This window comes from Dermacentor silvarum, chromosome 1 (genome assembly GCF_013339745.2).
Source record: "Dermacentor silvarum isolate Dsil-2018 chromosome 1, BIME_Dsil_1.4, whole genome shotgun sequence".
NCBI lineage: Eukaryota > Metazoa > Arthropoda > Arachnida > Ixodida > Ixodidae > Dermacentor > Dermacentor silvarum.
The window spans coordinates 56,347,494-56,364,218 of record NC_051154.1 but is presented as its reverse complement, the minus strand read 5'-3'; the positions used below and the strand labels follow the sequence as shown (position 1 = coordinate 56,364,218).

The following is a 16,725-nucleotide window of genomic DNA, read 5'->3' as shown; positions in this document are numbered from 1 at the left end:
AACCTAGTTAATTCGAATTTGACGCGACTGAAAAAAAAAATGTCCGAATTATCAGGGTATCCAGAAAATAATAAGCAAATGCTTACTACGTCAGAACGATTTTATTAGTGTAATGGATGAGCAAATCCTTTTGCTATTTTGCACAAAAGCAGTGCGGAAGCTGCAATTCTCGTCATCTGCCAAGCGTCTGCTCTTCACCGCTTTTGTTCTCTGAGCTGGCGGGACCGACATGCCTTGTGCTATGAAAAGGTAATGCAACAGCAGGTGTTGTGTCATTCTAGAACTGCCCTTACCTTTGAGAGGAAGCTTTTGAACTGGCTGAAATGTGAACAGTGATGCTGGGTTGACATAGGAAAGTGCTCCGGAGAGACTAGAAGCAACCGAATGTGCCTGGAATAACACACAAATTAAACACAAATTAAAACAAAAGCTTGCCTGTACATACTCAAGATATTAAGGGCCGAAAACAAAAGCTCCATCTAAAATTTATCACGAATTCAAGTACTAAACATGAGTGTTACAACGCAAGATGCTTTATAAGAAGGAGCTATATACTTGGAGAAAGGCCAATGAAAGCTGTGTTCATTTGCCACACAAGTAAAGGGATCCCGAAGCAGTTTCAAGTGCCCCATGAGTAAACACACCCAATAGATGCACCGCATGACCACCAACATTCTAGTCAAAAATTACTTTTTTCCATATCCTGAACAAATTATTTCTCTCTCTCTCTCTCTCACACACACACACACGCATGCACGCACACACGCACACCACACACACAATACAGTCTTTAAAGATACGTGCAAAAAGACATGGGATTTTTTTTTTAAACAAGAATCTCATTGCCAGAATATACCAATGTTGGAAGTTACACATGTAAGTATTTGTTACACGCTTGCTGCAGCCCCTATCTATTTGGGAGCTCAACATATACTTTGCTGTTAATGACTTTATTATTCAAGTGAACTACCACTGCAGTATGTAGAAATTCACATCAAACATTGTAAAGTGCTGGAGAAAATGTAAATGCCCGGTTGAGCTCCATTTACCAGCACTGCAGGTGCTGCCTTATACAAATAGCTGTCTAGAAATGAGCCCTTTTACTGAGATATGCAGTTATGAGTTCAGAAACCTGCTATCTCTGAAACATGACCTAAGAACATGCTCAAACACTTTGGCAACGATAATATGACTCCCCCCACACGCTGTGACATGGGGACACTATCAGAAAGAGAAAAGGTTGCATTAAAACCCTACTCTTCTAGTTCACAAAATCGTTTTTAAGGCTAAAATTAAAGGTAACATCTGAAAATAGCCCCCCCCCCCCCACCCCCCACCCCCCCATCCCTCCTTTTAATATTAAAATTAAACTTGTAACGTGCTGTGAAGTGAACAAATTCCATAGCCTCAGAGATTTACAATACCACGCCCTAAGGCACCCAAATACACATGCCATGGACAGGTCACTGAAGGTAGCATTAAAAAGTATAAAATCCATTCTTTCATGATTGAAATTAAACCTCAGAAGTACTGTAGAACGAAAAAAACTTTTCTATGCTTGTGGTTTACAAGCATAATCAATCAGAGCATCTGACAAGCGAGAGATCACCTCATGTGCTAAAAAGCTTCAAATTTTGCCATGTCATTAATAACCCAAGTCCCCACTAGGTGGATGAATTTTCCTATTTGCAGGGGCAAAAAGTGACTACAGTTATTGAGCAGTGCACAGTGGCGTTCAAGCAATGACCAATCTTGAGCACTGCTTCTGTAAACATATTTGGTTGGCCATATGACTGAGGTGGCCAAGTCATGCGAAGGACTGCATGGAATTGGAGCTGCTTACATCAACTTGCGGCTTCAGAGCTTCTGAGCGCAGTCTGTGTAATTTTTATTAACTTTTGCACATAAAAACACCATGCAAAATGTAGAGAACAAGTGGAATTCAATGAAAATGCTGTGGACGGTTCCCAGACTAGCAGATGACAGATGCAAGTAATTGTCCTGACATCATGCGAGCGGCACTCACAGCCCTTCTGCAGGCAGCACTTCAGGCTCATAAGTAAAACCTTGTTAATTCAAATTTCACGGGACCAAAAAGAATGTTCCAATTAACCGAATGTCGAGTTATTGAGGATTTTAAGAAAACAATAAACAAATGCTTGCTACATCAACAATTTTATTTTATTGAATGAATCAGTGAATCCCCTCTCTCTTTTGCCGAAAAGCAGTGCGAAAGCTGCAATTCTTGTCACCTCGTGACTGATTAGCGCTCGCAGCTACGAACACTTCACGACTTCCTTTACAACTCGGCTGCGGCGTGCATCTTCATCTGGGACACGCTTTTTACTACTGCGTGCACATCCCGATTATTTTTTCGCCAGTGAGCTCGTCGAAAACAGATCATCCGTCTATCGTGATGTAGCCGGCACTCATCATCCTCGACGGCTTCTGCCGTGGTTGTGACATTGTGCGTGCAACCATAGCACTAAGTCAAAACGAAATTACTGTTTGTCGCAAATGTTCCAGACGAAACTACAGACGCTATCGACATGATCATGGACGGCGACCATGCAGTACTGAAGGCATGCGGCCGACGTGTGCACCGAGTCAAAATTAAACTACAGTTTGCCACAATCGCTGTGGATGGAAACCGTTAAAGTACGCTATAAAACTGTGGTCACCATTGAAGCAATCAAGGATGGCGACTATGCAGTTATGAAGGCACGTGGCCAACACAGGGTTATGTACGGTGGTAAATGCAAGAATAAGGGCTGTAAAGGCACAAATAGGGCACGAAGCATTCCAGTGTTCCTGTTGTTCACGTACGATTTCCGCTGATGACTATCATAATGTGGACCCCGCTGCATTGCTTTGGTTGGAAGCTGCTTTTGCTCTTTTGTGTGCGCTCGCCGAGCTGGAGAGTTGTCCGAATTAATAAATGTGTGGCCAAATAGTAAGTCCGATTTAGAGAGTTTGATTCCATTGAATAATGCATACACCTGCCGGCACCAAAGAACGAGTCCAAAGTAGTATCTGATCCTCCTAATTAACGAGGGTCCAATTAACAAGGTTTTACAGTAGTAACAACACAGGTGTTGCCTAGGAAGGCTTTAAAGGAGCATTAGAGAGTAATGCTACAGTAAAGCCTCGTTAATTCGACCCCCTTTAATTCGGAAAATCGGATAATTCGGACTCGTCCTCTGGTCCCGGCAGGCGCATACATTATTTAATGGAATCAAACTCTCGTTAATTCGGACGTATTGGAACGCGCATCGGTTAATTCGGACAACTCTCAGAGCTCGGCGAGCGCTGAGCGCCGCAGAAGTGCAAAAACGGCGCGAGCGTCTAATTAACTTACCGTGTATGTGAATGTGTATGTGAAGCCTTTGTTCTTGCATTTACCGCTGCACATAACACCGCGTTGGCCGCATGCCTTCGTAACTGCGTAGGCGCCATCCATGATCGCATCGATAGCCACCACGGTTTCGTCCGCAGTGGTTGTGGCAAACAGTAGTTTCATTTTGACTCGGTGTGCGCGTTGGCTGCGTGTCTTGAGAACTGCAAAATCGCCGTCCATGATCGACTTGATAGCGACAGCGGTTTTGTTCGCAGCAATTGCAGCAAACAATAGTTTCGTTTTGACTTGGTGCGTGTGTTGGCAGCGTACCTTCAGAACTGCGTAGTCGCCATTCATGATCGCACCGATAGCGGCTACGGTATCGTCCGTAGTTGTTGTGTGGCAGTTCCATTTTTACTCGATGCACGCGTCGGACGCGTGCCTTCAAAACTGCGTAATCACCATCCATGATCATGTCAATTAGTAGCCGCGGTGTCGTCCGCAATTGCGGCAAACGGTAGTTTCGTTTTGACTCGGTTCAAAGCTGTTGGTGACCAGTTCACTGGCGAAAAAATAATCGGGATGTGCGCGCCGTAGTGAAAAGCATGTCTCAGCTGAAGGCGCGTGCAGCGGCTGTGCTGCGAAGGAATTCTCGAGGCCATTGCTGCTGCGAGGGCCAATCAGTCACGACATGACGAGAATTGCAGCTTCCACACTGCTTTTGAGCAAAATAGAAACAGGATTTGCTCATTCGTTCAGTAAAGAAAAGTGTGTTGACGTAGTAAGCAGTTGCTTATTGTTTTTTTATACTCTCAATAATTCGACCCCCCCATTAGTTAATTCGGACATTTTTTTCGGTCCCGTGAGATCCCAATTAACGAGGTTTTATTGTACTACTTAACCACTTTGGATTGACTGGGTATTTTTTCAACATGCTATTTTTATTTCAATGGCAGGAAGCGGTGATTGGTAGAAGAGAAATAGAGCCCAAGCTTCCCTTTTCGCAAATCTCCATTGAAACCACAATGCTCATATGTCAGTGTGAGGTTAAAAATTTCGAAGCATTTTCTTGCATTTTCTTCGTCTTCTTCTCTGCCTTTTTTTTTTGTTTACCATGCCTCCACTCATTAAGGTGCTGACATTCTTGGTATTGCAGAAGCATGCAGATTAACTGAACAGTCTTGTTTGGGGCTTGTTTAGAGACAAACCACCACTTCCACCGGTGCCAATGAGAGCCTTTTCGACCATCTAGTTAAGTGCTGGAAAGTGGCCAACCAGACTGCAGAGGGGATCATAAGTAGGGTTGTTCGTTTTCGCGTAAAACTAGATTTTACCCAATTTTTACACCCCGAACAAGTTTCAGGAGAATTGGGCTAAACCCGATTTCCTCCCCAAATTCCAAAACCACATACCAACCTTTTTTCTTTTTTTTTCTGCGCTGCACGGGGTTTGCGGTGCACATGTGTTGCCTACCCTGCCTCGTGACAACGAAGTTAGATCCTGTTGGCTTAAGTGAACTCCAGTTACCCAAGAACAGCGCCACGTTAGTGAAAACATGATCTGAAGAATTTTGGACGAAAGTTGCCACAACATGGTACTGCACTGTTAAGCAGAACATCTCAGACGAAGACGAAAACCAGCTAACGTTATGGGAATTGGAAGGAGTCTTGGATCCATTTCAGAAGCGTCTGCTGAGCCAGTCATTTGATGACTACCGACTTCATTTCCGTGATCGACAACGTGGATTCGCTTCACGATGACTTTAACCAATACTTGCTGGAAGCAAGCCCCACTAACACAGCTGTCGAACTCATTGAGTATTGGCATGACTCTACCGATCGCTACCCCAGCCTGGCAACTGCAGCGCTGACATTGTTGTGTCTTGCTGATGGAAGCTGTGACGTCGAGAGAACTTTCTCTCAGCTGAGATATGTTCAAAGATCAGACAGGTCTCAGATAGAGACCGACATGTTGCGCATGCAGATGATAATGTATGTTAACAAGGATGCGTAAAAAATCAATGAATAAAATGTTTCATTTCCTAGAAGTTGTCAATGCTCATTACTGTCATTATGATTTATCAATTTGCAAACAAGTACCGAACTTCGGAGTAATTGCAAGAAAACCCTGATGTCCCCCTGCGAATACCAGCTTGTAACAGATCCCCAGTTTTAACGCGTCAGCGTTAAGGAGCTCATGATATCGTCCGATAAAAAAAGAAACCGGAATCTAATGTATCGGTTAATTAGTACCATTTGTAAATTTAACAAAAAAAATAAAAAATTTCGGAATGGTTCCACAAAAAACCTGATTTCTACCCGATTATCAGCTTGAAAATTAACACCTTATTTTAACCCCCCTCCCCCCCTAATTTAGAAAAATATAAAACCAATAAACGAACAACCCTAATCATAAGTAGCAATGCCTCCTGTGTCTGTACCTCTTCTGCATCGACATCTCAAATGTAGTTTACACATACAGCTTAACTAGTTTCCACATCTAATATTCCCATATTCACAACTGAAGTATGCTTTAGGTGTGGATGCACCTGATGTGGATGCATTGATGTACACCCGTGAGCAAAAGTATGCGTAGGGTCGACGAAAAAAGTGAATTTATTCATAATTAACAACCATAAGCTGGAATCGATGAGTACACTAAAAAGTTCGCAATGCCAAGTTCGGACTGCAATCCTCAATTTCAAGTTGCGTTCAAAGGCAGAGGAAAAAATCAGCTTTTTCGCGCAACCCATGGTCCGTATACTTTTGCTCACGGGTGTACCTGTAAGGAAAGCACTATCGAAAGATGCTAATGTGAACATTACAAAAATCTCCATGCTAGAAAGTATACTCACGCGTTTCTCCTGAGGCAATGACTCAGTAAACATAAGGCTTAAGAACAATATGTCCAGGAGGGCAAGCAGAAGGGCAAAGATTGCAGGGCCAACGTAGAACTCGGTAGAGCCTTTACTTGCCACAGCAAACTGGGCACCAATGAGGGGTCCCACAATGAATCCAACAGAAAAGGCAACACCAATGAGTGCCTGTGAACAAATGTGGCAGAAATAAGTGCATGCTCACAGAACTACAAGAAATCCTCAACCAGAATCAGACCATCCCACTCACAGTGGTAAAAATGCAGACTGCTACCCGACAACATAAATACAATGCATGCCTTTTCATACATTTGAACCTCAATTAAGCAGTCATACCTTTTAGCAAAAAATTTTTTACAAGGAGATTTCCACTATTTAGCGGTGCAGATTATCTTTCATGTCCCAATAACAATTCTGCTTGATAACATGCGATATCAACAAGCACATTCAGATTCAAGTTGTATGGCTATGTCAGAGATGGATGAAAGCACTAAGACCATAGGTGTGCATGCAAGTCTTCCAATGTTTAGGGTACAGAAAATATCCATAATTCTGAAAGACATCTTTAACATTTCACAATTCTGCCAACCTTGAAAGTACAAAAATACAAGTGTTAAACATTTTACAAACCTGCCTACATTAAAAGTTGAAAAATACTGCATTTGAAGCCAAAGAAATACTAAAATTTGCTGAAACATGCTAAATATAGTTTTATAATTTAAATGTTCACGGTTCATTAAAACAAAGCTGCTCCTGCTGCATCCATATCAAGTAACAAACTTTCAGTACAGCTGAGGTTGCTTGTGATGCAGCCTCAGCTGCATCACAAGCAGCCCCATGACATCACTCCCTGTGACATCAGTTAAAGAGTTAACAGCCTAAGTTTGGATACAGAAACAGTGTGTACATTTGTGTAATTATTTTTTTCTGGCTCTTCCATCTAGAGAAATAGATGGAGCTCCTAGCTTGCATTCAAGAAATTACAGTATTGTTACTGTGCCGATCTCTGTCGCTGCTTCGTCTGGCTAGTTTCATTACCTTATGCTATTGAACACAACATAAAATGCAGGCACTGCTTACCATCCCTTTGCCTCGAAGCTTGGAATTGCAGACATCTGTAATAACAGCTGTGCTTAGGCTTATGTTACCCTTGCTGATGCCACCAATGATGCGCGAGAGCACAAACAGTGCAAAGCTGTTGGACACAGCCCACACGGCATAAGAAAGTGCTACTCCACACTGAAAAAAGACAAAAAAAGAAAACAGGACCATACACATGGATTATCATATTTAGGTACATATAATTCGTGCTGCAATGTAACAATGACATAGCATTTCTGGCATCGTTATCAAGATAGCACTTGTGGTTGAAGCAAGAAGTTTGCAAAAACACAGACCTTTGGGCTAACTGCACCATGTTGGGCAGGATGCACAAAAAGCAAGCAGAGTATGCTTTCCAAAGTTTCATGCCATCCAAATATGAAGAAAAAGTGCTATAAACAATTAGCCAAAGTAAACACCTTTTTACGGTATTGCTGCCCAGAAAAAGCTTTGCCACTCTTCAGAACTTGTTAGGTCAAATGAGATATTTTATCCTAATGGCCCCTGTTAGCGGCACAGAATACTGTTGTTCTACCTGTACTCAGCTTTTTTACACGCTTTCATGATGCAAAGGTAGTCATAGGTCTGGATGTATTAGGCAGTGATCACATGCACTTTTATAATTCTTTTTAGAGCTAGTGAGCAGCAACTACCCTTGCAAAAATTATTTACATTCTAAACCTAGTCTATGCAGGCTAGTTAGGATACTAGCCAGAACAGTGCTACCGCATTTACTCGAATCTAGGCCGATACCAATTCTAAGCCGACCCTCCAAAAGTTCGAAGCCAGAAAAAAAAAAAAACTTACCTCAAATATAGGCCGAACAAAAAAGCATGGACAGCATTCACAAAATGAAACAGCATTTATTAAATATGAACATGCCGAGCTCATTCTACGTCACCATCGCTACTAGCCTCGTCGCCATCTTCCTTATCGCTGTCATCTTCAAACAGTGCACTATATTCAGTACCATCAAGCGCATTAGAGATGCTACACTTTTTGAAGGAGCACACGATCACTGTTCCTGGGTAAATGCCATCCTTGTTGCGGCGCACGCAAGAAGCATCTCCCGTGGCCCCCTCCAACGACGGACGTTTTTCTTATCCATGCCAAAGTGCCGCCCGGCTTGAACGTTTGACGATGCCTCTACGGCTAGCACAGCTACCGTATTTACTCGATTCTAACGCGCCCTTCATTGTAATGCGCACCCGTTTTCCGCGACGACAAAAAAAAAAAAAAATTCTTTACAGTATCGCGCATCTCATGCTTTCAAACAGAAATACAACTTTCTGTCATTTGAAAAAACAGATTTCCTCCCAATGCACTGAAGTTGCAATGAAGAAAAAAAGTCGCAGTTTCACTGCGATAGCAAATTAGTAGACCGCTATACGAAGTAAGGATAGCAGTTTTATTGGCCGTATAAACTTGCCAACATTCGCTTACTAAATAAATGAACAAGCACGGTGTCAAGCACGCACAAGCAAACATGAACACATCTCGCTCGTTGACCGCGGCAACAAACTGTCAAAACACTGAAGTGACGAAGCGCGGTGAGCGAATTGACCTTCGTGCTAGCATGCCTCTCGCTTACCTATAAGCGGCGAAAACACAGTGCACGGCAGACTTTCCCCGTCGCAGATTGCTTTCAAGATAGGGCGAAGGCCATCATATCGCCGAAGTGGATTGTCGCAGATTACGTGCTGCTTTGGTCCACTGATACCGTTCTGCATTGCTTTTCTGGCGAAAATCCCTCTCCTTCTGTTTGCGCCAGTCCCGCATGCATGTTTCGATTCTCCGAATGCCCGTAATGCGACCCGATTTCCGTCCGTTTCTCCACACACCATCACTTTCCTTTTAAATGCGGCATCATGATGAACTCGGCACTTCATGCTGATAGAGCAGACGCATAGAACGTGAAGACAGACGGTAGACTATTGCCTAAGCACGTGTACTGCAGCCCACGGAGGCAGCTACGGTAGCTAGGCTAGAGAGTAGCTAGGCTCAACGTGTGTGCGAGGCGACCATTTTGAAATGCTGACGGCTATGTGGTAACACAGATTTAGGGTCGTGGTAAAAGTGCGCGTTAGATTGGAGTAAATACGGTATTCGTTAGAAAGCGGCACTATAGTGGCATCGCCTGTTTGGTGCCATTATGGTAACGCCACGCCGCGCGCCGATGCTACACTATACAACACTATAACCATACCAATACCACCGATACGGCACAGGTCAAACTGGCGACGTCGCTCATGTACTTCAGTTGGCTTCTAGCGCTGCTAGTAGCGGCTACGATACTGACTTTTCTAGATGGCGCTAACTATGCACCATATTCATCAGTTTCAGTTAAGAACTGGCGCGTTTTTAAAAATCCTCGAATCTAAGCCGACCCTAGAGTTTCATACGATTATTTGAAAAAAAAAACATTGGCCTAGATTCGAATCAGTACGGTACCTTTGTCTAAAAACAAACAAACTGCCTTTGAAATTTAACGTTGTGACAACACTAAGTACAGCCAAAAAAATTCAAATTACAAGTCCCTTTAGCTGACAACAGTGTGGCTCCAGTTCAGTATCATGAAATAGATTTTTAAAGGTTGCAATCAACATTTAAACATGACTGCAGGTGTTACTTAATGATCCTGTGGTTAGCTACAATAAAAGCCCCTGATGAGACAAATACTACCAAGTGCTCAACTCGCATATATTTTCAACACTAAATCTACTTCACTGTTTTCCATGTGCCTTTACATATAATCATACATATGATCGTTTTAAATAGTTACTAAAGAAGAAAACACTGACAAACACATTTTTTGAAGGATGGATGTTAAATATTCAAGGTTATCCCATGATACAAACCGTTGTTAGTGTGAGCATCCATTTTCGTCCATAGACATCCGACAATGAGCCAATCAAAGGTGCAGCCAGAAACTGAAGAAATGAGTACAAAGCCCCAATGCAACCTGCAGTCAAGAATGGAAGGTTAACAAATGCTTTAAACTGAACATGTAGGGGAACTATAAAGCCTGCATACACATAACAAACTACAGTATGCACAGATGCTCTAGTTTATGGGGGGATGCACTTAAGAAACATGTTTTTTTTCAGTATGCAGCCTATGACAAGAAAACTTAAGCAAATGTCCGAGATTTGCTTGGCCTATGGGAAGCTGCAAATCATTCTTGTGTGGTTTTTGTACTTATTGTTTTGTGTAACCTGTAACAAAAACATGGCCAAAAATAAGACTCTTACAGCATATCATGAAACAGCTTATTTCGCTCCTCAAGGAGTGTAGCATGCAGTAGATAACCTATAAATGGGGATGGATGACGGTGATGGCAACAAAAACAACAATAATAATAATACTTCTACTGAGCAGCAACTCGCTGGGAAGCCTTTTCTTTTTTCATTTCCTTAATAAAGGTGACATATACAACAAATACGACACAAAACAGAGGGAGAGACCATCTGCATTGTTTTTCTTTTGCTGGAATACATAGCAAAAGGACAGTTCTCATAACCTTTCCTGCTAATATACATTATGAGAATGGGGCAAAGTGCCCACAATTTGTTTCATGAACACAATTCCATAAGTGCCCTTCAATGAAAGTGAGCAGAAAGCATGTTGCAGATGATTTATAGACATTTATACACTACCTCCAAAAAGGACTTTGTTGAGACTGCTTGGTGCTCCTATGAAACTCTGAAGATGCTTGATGCACCCTTCCAGCCATGGGTACAAGCCATCCTGTTAAAGACAAGCTCAACAATAAGTACAACACTGTGGCTTATGCCACAAGAAACCACACGCAGAACGTTAACATAGACAAGGCTGGTCGCTTCCCTCACTTTTTTTTTTGTGCATTAAGTACATAAACAAATAGTCCACAACATGAGGGTTGCTGAGGGCCGTCTTCATATAATTTAACGAAAAAAGGTCAGAAATAACTTACCAACCAACTCCCTGCTTGGAGGAGGACTGATGCTGACTTTAAAAGCCAAGCTCTATTGTTGACATTAGAAAAGATTGTGCAAAGAAGAGAAAAGAAAGTGAGCGGGAGCAAGGAAATGTGTCAGAGTGGTGGCCCGCACTCTCTAGTGCTTCATGTGATTTGGTGAAGAAAATTTTACAGGTACTTGAATAGGCAAAATCCACTACCCCACCTATCAAATATATAAACTGAATAGAAATATTCAAGTATACTGCCTTGGAAAAACAAATAATTATGAAATATTTCATTATTCCTGCAAGTTAGACCATGCTAAAGAAACGACTGTGGTGTTGGGAGGGCAATACAGTTACCTGCTGTGGTGCCTGTGCCATGTGGAGAAGCAAGCTCTTCTGGAACAGCTACACTTCCTACGTGCTCTATCTTCATCCCCCAAAAGCAGAGCTTCCGGTTCCTTTCACTCTACATTCCATCAAGCTTGGTATGCAACAACTATATATAATGTGTTTTGCCCACCTAGTGAATGGAGATCTGCTAAATAAGCTGCTATTTAAAAGCAACCTGTGCCAGGATAATGTAATGATTCTATGCTCATGCCATTTCTTTCAGTGCTTCCTCAGTGGCAAGAGCAATGCTCTGCCCGTGTTATCAATGGAATCAGCCAGTCATGACCGGTGGATTATAAGAGCGGCATAGAATCGAGCGGAAGGAATCGCTACATTGCACCAGCTTTGTTCTAGTTCGGCCCCCCTCCGATTTATAGTACAGAAACTTTTAAATGATATATGCCTGGCATGTCCGATATGAAAAATAGGCTGTTTCAGAGATAGAGATTAATGGAGAAAGAAAAAGAAAAGTAACCCACTAGGAGATTTACATGAAGGGTCAAAGGAAAGGAAAATTAGGCTCACATCTAAGTAAAATTTAAACAACACGGCGCATTTTCGGCATAACAGCCTGAACACAAATTGTTAAAGGGAGACTAAAATAAACACTAAATCAATTTAGACAGATAAAATATTCTTTAAGAACGTTATTTCCGCTGATTTCATGATAACAGGTTGATTATTAAATGAGAAAATGAAGGTCAAAGTTTCATTTCTTGAATTTCGCATTGACACCCTATCACCGGTATGTCAGTGTGCATCTTGGACTTGAAAGTATTTTTTTTTTTTATTTGGGCCATGCTGGCTTAGTGAAAGTTCCAGAAACTTGACAGAAACTTACTTTTCTTTTTCTTTCTCCATTAATCTCTATCTCTGAAACATCTTTAGCTCCTTTAGAACACAATGTAGTCCATTTTTTATCGATATACAATTATCTAGGCCCCTAGCCGATCCCATCAAAATCTGTGATGACTTGGCGAGCTGGTGCGGGGAACTTCTGAGGCAGTGTGGCCACCAGTCTTAAGTTTTTTGCATATTTTCTGGCTTACCAAACCTCGACTCATGGTAAGAGTGACGAAGGGTAATTTACTAATACAGGTAAACTCAATTTCCTCTTTAGTGCCCCTTTAAGACTGCAAATATGAAAAGCAAATAATTGAAAATACAAATTAAGCACGCACTTGACTGCAGGGCAACAAAAGACATGAGAATGAAAATAGTACATAGTTGCAAGCATTTGTCCAGTTTTAAAGAATGGTTACGTAGCTCAACGATCAGAGATGAAAACACAATGCTTTTGACAAAGTTCTGACCGCCAAATGGCAATAATAAACTCGCAGCATAAGCAGTTGGATTTAGCAGTTGGCATTGCTTCTTTTGCAAAATAGAACTTGTACTAAAGGCCATGTTTATCAATATAGTGCCTACGTCCAGCTGAAGTTCTTTTATGCTTCATGTTTATCATGATTAACAAATTATATTAATCCAACGGCAAAAGTCCTAAAGTTCTTTAATCTATGCATAAAATCGACGTTCCACTGCCAAAACCTATGCTCAGCAGCATGTGAAAGCTATCAATCAAAGTGACCTTATCTTGTGGTGAGGTAATCTACATTTTTTTTTTTTCGGGGCGTGAACATGGATATGAAATAAGTAGGTGAGACAATAAGGCTGCCATGCAAACTTCTTTGTAAGTGGAAAATTTGCATGCAGAACAGTTGTACATATTTTATGTGTATCCTTTATGTGACACAATGAAAAAGTGAAATTTCAAATTAAATATGCAAGAAACTACACGTGTACTGATATGTGTCCTAAAAATATGCTAAGGGGGAAAATACAAACAAGCACGGGCCTGAATTGCAAGGCTCTTGCCCTTTTCCATTCTTGTTTTGAATACTTACTACTGTAATCAATTCAAGGGTACCCTGCGGCTGCGCTAATATACGGCAATGTTCTTGATGAACTAAGTTAAACATTTAGCATAGAAACACTAGAATGCAGGCAAATGACCAGATAGGGTAAAATGCGGAAAAACCATCAAAAACAGACGACACCGTCCCCATAATAATATATAGCACAGATGATAAAGGAAAACGAATCATTCAGCATCCTGTCAAAAAATTTATACTTCGCTTGTTCTTTTTTATGCACAAAAGCAACGTAAGAAAACAGATTAAATCTCTGCCGTAATCTGAAACAATACTGTAACAGAGGTATAACTTGCGGTGAACGCACAAATGCCCCATTTACATTTTATACACAAACACACAATGTAGTACAGTACACGCTGAACACATGGCACTCACCTTGTCATGGTGGCTGTAGTAATCCAATATAGATGGCAAGAGTGGCAGGATCACGGTAAATCCCAAGAGATCAATGACAAGGTAGATAAATATTATGTAAACAGTGCGTGGAACTCGTTCACCTTGAGCGGTTGAAGTTGACATCCCTGGAACAGCAAATCCGGAAGCTATTAATATCCAAACCGCCTATACACGTATGCAACATGCATGTGTGTGTGGTGCGTCCACAAGCGCTTTAAATCAACGTCGCTGCGCTGACAATCAGTTATGAAATATGGAACTCAGTTAAGCGGCGCCAGATGACAACTACGAAACTTGTTTTGGAACCCAAAGTTGCTTCAAATTTACCTGACACAAAAAGGACAAGTTCAGAACTGATGGCAACAGGGTAGTGGACACAATGCTTGAACAGTAGCTTGGTTAGAGCGTTCCATGCACACGTGCTCCTTTGCAGAATGATGACGCCAGGAAAAGATGGACAAGATAACTCACGCTGACCAAGTTCGCGAAAACAAGCACAAACAAAAATATGCGAGGTTAGTAGTTAGTTGTGCCCATTCTACACCAGGGGCAACGTGGGGCAACCACACTACGCACAATGCATAGCCTCAGAGACAACCGACACTTCCGCGACATTTTCCTTTTTGCTGCTTATGGCGTTCTCGCGCTGCAATTATTTTGTCATTGTTACGGCAGACGAAAATTGGCATTAATGAAAATAAAATACTGGCTTCAGAATAGTTTTTTTACACAGAGATCGCCTGCATTTGTGAAACGCACGGCAACAGTCGACTAAAGTCCCTAGATTTTCTGCTCAAATATCTAGGGACCTTACAGTCGACGGGTGCTGTGGCCGGTGAGTGGCACTGTAGTCCAAAAAACGCAACCGTTTTACAAATTTTATTTTAGCATGCAATCATCTCAGCATGTCGCACGCAGCGTCGTTCACCAAGGCTTTTGTGAGGCTGCCGATCATGCGGTTCTTGCGTTAGAAACATGAAGTTTATTTTGTTCCTACATGGCCTGGAAAATTAGAGAGGTTTTTTAGCTTGTTTGGTAATCCGGTAAAAGCAGGCAGACCGGGCGTTGGGGCGTTGAGGCGGTAGCGCAGAGATCAAACAGACGAAAACAGCTAATATTGCAGTACCCAAGTGTATTCTACTTCGCTGCTGGTGTAAATTTTCGGCAGTGGCGTAATCGTGTTGCTGCCGTAAATTTACACCAGCAGCGAAGTAGAATACACTTGGTTACTGCAATATTAGCTGTTTTTGTCTCTTTGAGCTCAGCGTTTACGCCTTCGCCCTAGGGAGCCTACATGCAACGCCGTTTTAGGGTGGTGACAACACCAACATTTTGACCGCTATTTACCGCCAAATTTGGTGAGTAGCCATTTTGGCCCCCAGTCTTTCTGCCTTTTTTTGTCACGCTCTGATGTACTCATGTTGGCATGCGATCTATTAAATTTCTTCAATTTAGTTTTGCGTCAATGCGCACAAGAAACCTGCATACATCTTTAATATACTAGTTGCCTTTTCCTTTTATCTTAACACATCAAACTTACTTTTATATTGCACGTCGTGCGACACATATAAAGCAACAAGTTATAAGGCACGATGGCGTGCTCGTGGTAGGATTATCTCACACCAAGAATGTGAACTGCATAAAACATTGTCGTTGCCTTCCAGTTGTACATAATATATAAAGGGTGCTTTTCGAAGTGTGCTGTAATAAAGACTGTCCTTACTAGTCTGTTTAACTAAAACGTAGACGTGCCGTGTACGGCGCTCAGACGCGCCCTTTCTCTCTGGCTGCTGAGGCCAAAGTTTATTAAAAGAAGTTAATTAATTTCACGTCACCAAGGGTTGCGAGAAATGTGGTCTGTCGGCTGGTCTTTCGTCATTTTTTGCCCCAGATTTAACCCGATAATTTAGCTGGCGGCGGCAAGTACCCTTACAAATTCTGTCACCACCCTAAAACGGCGTTGCATGTAGGCTCCCTACTTCGCCCCAACGCCCGGTCCACCTGCGTTTATCGATTACAGGGCAAGCTAAGCCCCTCTATAGAGTGACGTATTTTATGACACTACGATTAGAGATGGACAAAACGGCTCACTTCAGTGAGCAGCTCGGAACGGCTCAGCTCACTGAAATGAACCGGTACATAAGAACGACTCACCGGTTCACTTAAATCTGCAACCTGTGTTACAGTGCCTAGAATATACTATACCTGTATTAGGCATCGTCTAGTTATTTGCCTTTGAAAAAAAAAATGATATATGCTTTAGTAGAATACGCGTGTTACAGGCATTTTGATTATGTTTGGTGACTATTTATAAATTCTTATTTTAAAAGCGCGAAGTTTTAATATTAATAAACCTATCTTTTCTGATATTGGCGATATCCGATACTGTAACTGATACGTCATGAGTAGGCGGCGGTCTTTTGACACTCCCACATCGCCGTGCTGAGACCACTGACAAGGTGCGGCGCTGGCGAAACGCGAGCGCGCAAGCGACCATTCGATAAGCGAGACGCTTGCGCTATCTCGCTCCTTTGAGCCGCTGAGCGAATCTACACTGTAGCGGAGCGGAGCGAGGGGAGAGCGACCCCTAGCAAAAACTTCAATAGGAATATTTTATTGGTCTCTATATGTTTCACCTTATTTGATTATGAAACGATAAACCTAAAGCTGATAGAGCTGATAGCCTGTATTGGTCTACAGCCGAACCCGGATATATCGAACCCACATATAACGAATTATTGTGTATA

At 42.1% G+C, this 16,725-nt stretch overlaps 1 protein-coding gene across 1 annotated transcript in view; it reads right to left on the bottom strand.

The window, feature by feature from the left end:
• The window catches only part of LOC119463671 (major facilitator superfamily domain-containing protein 10), a 40,750-nt gene extending 26,285 nt beyond the window's left edge, over nucleotides 1-14,465 (bottom strand). Inside the window, exons 1-7 of the mRNA XM_037724503.2 lie at nucleotides 14,306-14,465; nucleotides 13,958-14,103; nucleotides 10,970-11,060; nucleotides 10,172-10,275; nucleotides 7,293-7,451; nucleotides 6,192-6,380; nucleotides 294-390 (exon numbers count right to left, since the gene is read on the bottom strand). Of these exons, the coding sequence (XP_037580431.1) occupies nucleotides 294-390; nucleotides 6,192-6,380; nucleotides 7,293-7,451; nucleotides 10,172-10,275; nucleotides 10,970-11,060; nucleotides 13,958-14,101 (784 nt within the window). The 5' untranslated portion in view covers nucleotides 14,102-14,103; nucleotides 14,306-14,465. The remainder of the gene's footprint in view (nucleotides 1-293; nucleotides 391-6,191; nucleotides 6,381-7,292; nucleotides 7,452-10,171; nucleotides 10,276-10,969; nucleotides 11,061-13,957; nucleotides 14,104-14,305) is intronic.
• Between the last annotated feature and the right edge of the window lie 2,260 nt (nucleotides 14,466-16,725).